General features: G+C 48.6%; 1 protein-coding gene across 1 annotated transcript; it reads left to right on the top strand.

Moving 5' to 3' along the window:
• Window positions 1-487: 487 nt before the first annotated feature.
• Window positions 488-7,895, top strand: LOC136579886 (LHFPL tetraspan subfamily member 3 protein-like). Its single transcript, XM_066579962.1, has 4 exons — window positions 488-551; window positions 1,760-2,148; window positions 2,375-2,611; window positions 7,767-7,895. Exons 2-4 carry the CDS (start codon window positions 1,770-1,772, stop codon window positions 7,787-7,789), a joined length of 639 nt encoding a protein of 212 aa, XP_066436059.1. The 5' UTR covers window positions 488-551; window positions 1,760-1,769; the 3' UTR covers window positions 7,790-7,895.
• The last annotated feature ends 1,255 nt before the right edge of the window (window positions 7,896-9,150 follow it).

The raw sequence follows: 9,150 nt of genomic DNA on the forward strand, positions 1-9,150 counted from the left end.
AACTGAAAGATGAACGACCAAAACCCGTCACGGACGAAGCATCAGCGGCCGCCGTTCGGGCCTCATCCATCACTAACGGGTTTTACCCGCTGCATTGTGGGTAATGGGAGGTCACCCCGACCGTGCGTCTCCACCGCGTTAGCGACACCCCAAACCAGCCCGCTGGAAACATTACAGATGAATCAAAGATGGCGGCGTTCAAAATGGGCGTCATGTTGGTCACATGGCCTGACTGGCGCCCCCTTACCACGATGCTTGTGTGCAATATTGCATCACCGACTGCCAAACCGTTTTCATGTCATATGGGGGATTCGGCCCTTCGGAGACCCCCAGTGTATCTGTTATATGAGGGACGCCAGAGATGCAGCGCTGCAGCAGCATGGACTCGCCAGGATGGATACGGCGGCCATACCTGCACTGATACAAACGCAGGCAGATATTGCTGTAGAGACGGGAGGGGGTTGTGCTCTGCAGAGAGGGGGAGGGGATCCCGGCGGCTGCTCACAGGACTGAATAGTCTGCAAATGTGAAGCCAGCGAGAAGCCATCAGGGTGAGTGATACAAGGGGTATCTCTATAGGATATAGTATATACCATGGAGGGAGCTGAGCACGCAGCACAGTATGGCTGGGGAAGCAGATGGGGCACAAAACTGCAGGGAAGACGCCGGAGAGAAAACCTGGTAAAGGTTCTAGATCAGACAGATGTTCCAGGTCAGGTGTGTGAATAGTTCTGCCTTCAGTATCAGGTCAGAGGAGATGGATTTTTCATGTGCTGGCCATATATCTATATTAAAAGATGACTGGTTCTAGATTAGCGATCTGTAAGGGGGGGGGGGGGGTTCTAGGTCGAGACATTAAATAGCTGAGAGAGGTTCTAGGTTGATTGTATTGAGTTGGGGATGGATGCTGAGCAAGATTCCCACATATCTCTAGAAATTAGAAGATGGGTTCTAGATTAGAGATGACTCTAGATGGGGGGGCTCTTGATCAGGGATTAATATGGAAGAATATCTGTAAAAATGAAGGTTTGTATTTTTAAGGTGAAGCCCATATATGTATATAAAGAAGACGGGTTCTAGATTAGATGGATTGTTGGTGAGATGCCATTATATCTATGTAGTAGTCATTTGGGGGTTGAAAGAACCATTCAGGGGAAGAAGCAGGTTCTAGACCAGAAATGAGTATAAATAAGGTTCTAATACCTAATCTAGAACTTGCCTCAACCTTTATACATATTTCAGTATAAAAGGATGCGGTTATGAAGTATCTGTAGAGAGGAGTTAGGCAGGTTCTAGGTCATGCATCTATAGAGAAGAGGCAGGTTCTCTGTTTTGTGTCCGTATAAAGGAGGAGGGAAGTTCTTGATCATAGATTTGTATAGAGGAGGATGGTTCTAGGTCCTGCATCTGCACAGAGTATTCAGGGATAGAGGTATGTATCCATACAAAGGAGTGAGGCTTTTAGTCACATATCTGTATTGAAGAGGAGACAGGTTCTAGATCACGTAACCATAAAGTGGTGGTGGTATGTTCTAGATTATGCAACCATATAGTGGAAGGGACCGGTTCTAGGTCATGTATCCATGTAGTGCAGAGGACAGATTCTAGGTCATATAAGCAGATGAGGCAGAATCTGGGTTGTGAATCAGCATACAGGAGTAAACGGGTTCTAGGTCCTATATCCATACAGGGAACTCAGGTTCTAGGCCAGGTATGTATATAGAGGAGACATGTACCTGATCTCTTCCCATCCTTCCAGGTTGCCCCCCATGGATCCTTCTGGACACATTCATCTCTATGAAACAGACTTCGTCCAGAATGGCCGGGCGGTCGCTGTTTTATGGGCATCCTGCACCCTGTTCCTGGGCATCCTGGAGATTGTGGTGCTTCTGCAGCCCACCTGGGTTCTAGGTGGGGAGGGCAGTGGACATTTTGGACTGTACCAGGTTTGTGAAGAGTCAGACTGGGGCACAGAATGTCGGGGTCCGGAGGGCATCCTGGAGGCTCTTCCACCATTCCAGACGGCGGCCGGCTTCATGCTGGGGGCTCTGCTGCTGGTTCTGCTCAGCCTGGCCTCCATTGTACTGCTGTGGTTCTGTCACTCGGGGACCGTCTACAAACTCTGTGCTTGGCTTCAGCTGACTGCTGGTAAAGGAGGGATCCGATCTAGAGGTGGGAGGGTCTCTAACTCAGGACAGAAGCTGATGTGTTTAACTCACAAAGCATTGTTTACACTGGATACAATTTTATTGCTATTCCATTCACTGCCAGCAAGCAGAGATCTTACTAGTGCAGGACTGTTTGTTACAGATTGATGACATCATCCTGGAGGAGCGCCTTAATTCACTCGTTGTCTCTGCTTCTGTCTCCTCAGCGTTCTGCCAGGCTCTCGCCTGCATCCTCTTCCCGGACGGCTGGGACTCCCCCGCTGTGCGCCACTTCTGTAACTACCGCTCTGACAGGTACCAGCTGGGAACCTGCTCTGTGCACTGGGGCTTCCTGCTGGCCATATTGGGGACCTTCGACTGTCTGGTTCTCTCCATTTTGGGGTTCACCCTTGGGAAACGTCACGATGCTTTGAACCCTAGTGATGTTAAACCTAGCAAGAAAGGTAAGTGACTCCAGTAGGTTGTCCTGACCATTTATCCCACAATTACATACCACGCACCCATAAAAGGTACAGGCAGAGCTCCTGACTGCACCACTAGGGGGAGAGCTCACTACATAGATATATACAACCACCACTAGGGGGAGCTCACTACATACAGATATATACAGCCACCACTAGGGGGAGCTCACTACATACAGATATATACAGCCACCACTAGGGGGAGCTCACTACATAGATATATACAGCTACCACTAGGGGGAGCTCACTACAAAGATATATACAGTCACCACTAGGGGGAGCTCACTACATAGATATATACAGCTACCACTAGGGGGAGCTCACTACAAAGATATATACAGTCACCACTAGGGGGAGCTCACTACATACAGATATATACAGCCACCACTAGGGGAAGCACACTACATACAGATATATACAGCCACCACTAGGGGGAGCTCACTACATACAGATATATACAGTCACCACTAGGGGGAGCTCACTACATACAGATATATACAGTCACCACTAGGGGGAGCTCACTACATACAGATATATACTGCCACCACTAGGGGGAGCTCCCTACATACAGATATATACTGCCACCACTAGGGGGAGCTCACTACATACAGATATATACAGCCACCACTAGGGGGAGCTCACTGCATACAGATATATACAGCCACCACTAGGGGGAGCTCACTGCATACAGATATATACAGCCACCACTAGGGGGAGCTCACTACATACAGATATATACAGTCACCACCAGGGGGAGCTCACTACATAGATATATACAGCTACCACTAGGGGGAGCTCACTACAAAGATATATACAGCTACCACTGGGGGGAGCTCACTACATACAGATATATACAGCTACCACTAGGGGGAGCTCACTACATACAGATATATGCAACCACCACTAGGGGGAGCTCACTACAAAGATATATACAGCTACCACTGGGGGGAGCTCACTACATACAGATATATACAGCTACCACTAGGGGGAGCTCACTACATACAGATATATGCAACCACCACTAGGGGGAGCTCACTACATAGATATATACAGCCACCACTAGGGGGGGGGCACTACATACAGATATATACAGCTACCCCTAGGGGGAGCTCACTACATAGATATATACAGCTACCACTAGGGGGAGCTCACTACAAAGATATATACAACCACCACTAGGGGGAGCTCACTACATAGATCTATACAGTTACCACTAGGGGGAGCTCACTACAAAGATATATACAACCACCACAAGGGGGAGCTCACTACATAGATATATACAGCTACCCCAAGGGGGAGCTCACTACATACAGATATATACAGTCACCACCAGGGGGAGCTCACTACATAGATATATACAGCTACCACTAGGGGGAGCTCACTACAAAGATATATACAGCTACCACTGGGGGGAGCTCACTACATACAGATATATACAGCTACCACTAGGGGGAGCTCACTACATACAGATATATGCAACCACCACTAGGGGGAGCTCACTACATAGATATATACAGCCACCACTAGGGGGGGGGGGCACTACATACAGATATATACAGCTACCCCTAGGGGGAGCTCACTACATAGATATATACAGCTACCACTAGGGGGAGCTCACTACAAAGATATATACAACCACCACTAGGGGGAGCTCACTACATACATCTATACAGTTACCACTAGGGGGAGCTCACTACAAAGATATATACAACCACCACTAGGGGCAGCTCACTACATAGATATATACAGCTACCCCAAGGGGGAGCTCACTACATAGATATATACAGCCACCACTAGGGGGGGGGGGGCTCACTACATACAGATATATAGAGCTACCCCTAGGGGGAGCTCACTACATAGATATATACAGCTACCACTAGGGGGAGCTCACTACATACAGATATATACAACCACCACTAGGGGGAGCTCACTACATAGATATATACAGCTACCCCTAGGGGGAGCTCACTACATAGATATATACAGCTACCACTAGGGGGAGCTCACTACAAAGATATATACAGCTACCACTAGGGGGAGCTCACTACAAAGATATATACAGCTACCACTAGGGGGAGCTCACTACATAGATATATACAACCACCACTAGGGGGAGCTCACTACAAAGATATATACAGCCACCACTAGGGGGGGGGGGGCTCACTACATACAGATATATGCCGCCACCACTAGGGGGAGCTCACTACATACAGATGTATACAGCTACCACTAGGGTGGGCACACTACATACAGATATATACAGCCACCACTATGGGGAGCTCACAACATACAGATATATACAGCCACCACTAGGGGGAGCTCACTACACACTGATATATACAGCTACCACTAGGGGGAGCTCACTACATAGATATATTCAGCTACCACTAGGGGGAGGTCACTACATACAGATATATACAGCCACCACTAGGGGGAGCTCACTACACACTGATATATACATCTACCACTAGGGGGAGCTCACTACATAGATATATACAGCTACCACTAGGGGGAGCTCACTACATACAGATATATACAGCCACCACTAGGGGGAGATCACTACATACAGATATATATAGCCACCACTAGGGAGAGCTCACTACATACAGATATATACAGCCACCACTAGAGGGAGCTCACTACATACAGATATATATAGTCACCACTAGGGGGAGCTCACTACATACAGATATATACAGCCACCACTAGGGGGAGCTCACTACATACAGATATATACAGCTACCACTTGGGGAGCTCACTCCATAAATATATACAGCTACCACTAGGGGGAACTCACTACATAAATATATACAGCTACCACTAGGGGGAGCTCACTACATAAATATATACAACCACCACTAGGGGGAGCTCACTACATAGATATATACAGCCTCCACTAGGGGGGGGGGGGCTCACTACATACAGATATATACAGTCACCACTAGAGGGAGCTCAATACATAGATATATACAGCCACCACTAGGGGGAGCTCACTACATGGATATATACAGCCACGACTAGGGGGAGCTCACTACATACAGATATATACAGTCACCACTAGAGGGAGCTCAATACATAGATATATACAGCCACCACTAGGGGGAGCTCACTACATGGATATATACAGCCACCACTAGAGGGAGCTCACTACATACAGATACATACAGTCACCACTAGAGGGAGCTCACTACATAGATATATACAACCACCACTAGGGGGAGCTCACTACATAGGTATATACAGTCACCACTAGAGGGAGCTCACTACATAGAGATATACAGCCACCACTAGGGGGAGCTCACTACATGCAGATATATACAGCCACCACTAGGGGAGCTCACTGCATAGATATATACAACCACCACTAGGGGGAGCTCACTACATACAGATATATACAGCTACCACTAGGGGGAGCTCACTACATACAGATATATACAGCTACCACTAGGGGGAGCTCACTACATACAGATATATACAGCTACCACTAGGGGGAGCTCACTACATAGATATATACAGCTACCACTAGGGGGAGCTCACTACATAAATATATACAACCACCACTAGGGGAAGCTCACTACATACAGATAAATACAGCCACCACTGGTGGGAGCTCACTACATACAGATATATGCAGCCAACACTAGGAGGAGCTCACAACATACAGATATATACAGCCACCACTAGGGGGAGCTCACTGCATACAGATATATACAGCCAACACTAGGGGGAGCTCACTATATACAGATCTATACAGACGCCACTAGGGGGGGAGCTCACTACATACAGCCACCACTAGGGGGAGCTCCCTACATACAGATATATACAGCTACCACTAGGGGGAGCTCCCTACATACAGATATTTTGCAGACACCACTAGGGGGAGCTCACTACACCCAGATATATACAGCTGCCAGTAGGGGGAACTCACTACATACAGATATATACAGCCACCACTAGGGGGAGCTCACTACATACAGATATATACAGCCAACACTAGGAGGAGCTCACTGCATACAGATATATACAGCCAACACTAGGAGGAGCTCACAACATACAGATATATACAGCCACCACTAGGTGGAGCTCACTACATACAGATATATACAACCACCAATAAGGGGAGCTCACTGCATACAGATATATACAGCCACCACTAGGGGGAGCTCACTACATACAGATATATACAGCCACCACTAGGGGTAGCTCACTACATACAGATATATACAGCCACCACTAGGGGGAGCTCACTACATACAGATATAGACAGCCACCACTACAGGGAGCTCACTACATACAGATCTAGACAGCCACCACTAGGGGGAGCTCTCTACATACAGATCAATGCAGCCACCACTAGGAGGAGCTCACTACATACAGATATATACAGCCACCACTAGGGGGAGCTCACTACATACAGATCTAGACAGCCACCACTAGGGGGAGCTCACTACATACAGATCAATACAGCCACCACTAGGGGGAGCTCACTACATACAGATATATATAGCCACCACCAGGGGGAGATATATATCAGCAGTTACTTACAGCCAACAACAACTCTGATAAGCTGTGTTAACCCTTTAAATGTCCTGACCGATGTTCGGGAGTCGTACAGCCCCCTGTGATGAGATTGCAGGTTGCTGTGCAGTTGCCATAGCAGGCGGGGCCTCGCAGTACGATGTAAATCTGCTGGACCCTCTGAGGACTGAAAGACAAAGTAAACAATTTTTTAAAAGGTTTTACGAATATTAAAAAAAATAAAAAGTAATTAGAGTAAAAAAAAAAGACTCTAAATGAAACCATATTCGGTATCGCTGCGTCCGTAAAAGTGCGATCTAACAACATAATGCGTCGTTAACTGCGCACGGTGAACATCAGAAGGAAAATGGCAGAATTGCGCTTTTTTGCTCTTGCTGACTCAGGAGATTCTGGTCTGAGGGTAATTAATGCCGTCTTGTCCGAGACTCCTCCTCTTTGGACCTATAAGATTTTCTGGGTGATCATGTGACCATTTATTGGCCTCCATAAAGTGCTTGCACCCAGCTTTCCCGAGGTCCTGCACATATAGATGATGGTGGAGAGCTGGGTACCGTCTCTGTGAAGCTGCTGCCTTATTCTTGTATTCTTGTACTTTCAGGCTTATCTCCCGACACCTGCTGACCTCCATCGCCCCGCCTCGCTCCGTGGATTGGCCCGTCGGATCCCTCGTCTGCAGATCATCGCGCTGCTGATGTTTACTCTGTAGTAATAAAGTCTCTGAAGGTTATCGGTGGTCGGAGTCTGATATGTCCGTAAACGAACGCACGTGTACAACATGGGGGGGATTAGGCCCCGCCCACTTCATGCGACCTTAGAACGCGGGAGTGCCAGGAGGTCGGACATTCCTGCCACCTCATGAGGTCTTGTGTCCATCTCACAATGGTTCCCGCGGCTGCTGATATATCACAGGGTCCGTGAATGGCGCACAAGTCTCCCATCCTCCATGTTCTCCCTCCGCTCAGAACGAACTCCTATTGGAGAGACGGGCCGCCTGACCCCCCATATAAACGTCTGGAGGGCAGGGGCTGACCGGTATGCAGGGGGACGACCTGTGAGGTCCCCACTGATCACAACAACCGCTGCCAATGCTCTGCCCATTTAGGGACCTTCAGGACCCCCTCCCCCACTCTAATGACTGATCTGACTCCGGGGACCCCCATCAATCAGTCACCGGGAACCCCTTAACCCCTTAGAGACCGGTCTCTTTGGTGGCTTGAAGACCAGCAGAGTCATAACTCGCTGACAGCCGTGTGAGGGCTGTTTTGGGGGGCACCTTGTACATTTTATTGCCTCATTCTGGGGTACAAACATCATTGTTTTACGTGGCGAGACGCACAAACCTCCACCAATGGGAATCCATTATTTTGAATTGGGTCGTACATACGAGAGGTCTTTTTTATCATGGCAAGTCCTATCCGTAGACGTGACCTACCATCGCACTTCGCCCTCGTCAGCGTCGCATCACATTCTATATATATATATAATCTTTATTTGTATAGCGCCAACATATCCCGCAGCGCTTACATAGACGGGGGATACAGAAAGACAAAAGTACAAACATTACAGAACCGCGGTTACATAGTAATCAGCTGATGGAAACAATAGGGGTGAGGGTCCTGCTCCAACGGGCTTACATACTACAAGTAATGGGGGGTACAGAAGGTAAAGCGCTGGAGATGTGCACAGTATGGCGGGGCGGAGATGGGCACGGTATGGCGGGGCGGAGATGGGCACGGTATGGCGGGGCGGAGATGGGCACGGTATGGCGGGGTGGAGATGGGCGCGGTATGGTGGGGTGGAGATGGGCGCGGTATGGTGCGGTGGAGATGGGCGCGGTATGGTGGGGTGGAGATGGGCGCGGTATGACGGGGCGGAGATGGGCATGGTATGGTGGGGCAGAGACGGGCGTGGTATGGTGGGGTGGAGATGAACACGGTATGAGGGGGTGGAGATGTGCACGGTATGGGGGTGGGGTGGAGATG

This window comes from Eleutherodactylus coqui, chromosome 10 (assembly GCF_035609145.1).
Source record: "Eleutherodactylus coqui strain aEleCoq1 chromosome 10, aEleCoq1.hap1, whole genome shotgun sequence".
Classification (NCBI taxonomy): domain Eukaryota; kingdom Metazoa; phylum Chordata; class Amphibia; order Anura; family Eleutherodactylidae; genus Eleutherodactylus; species Eleutherodactylus coqui.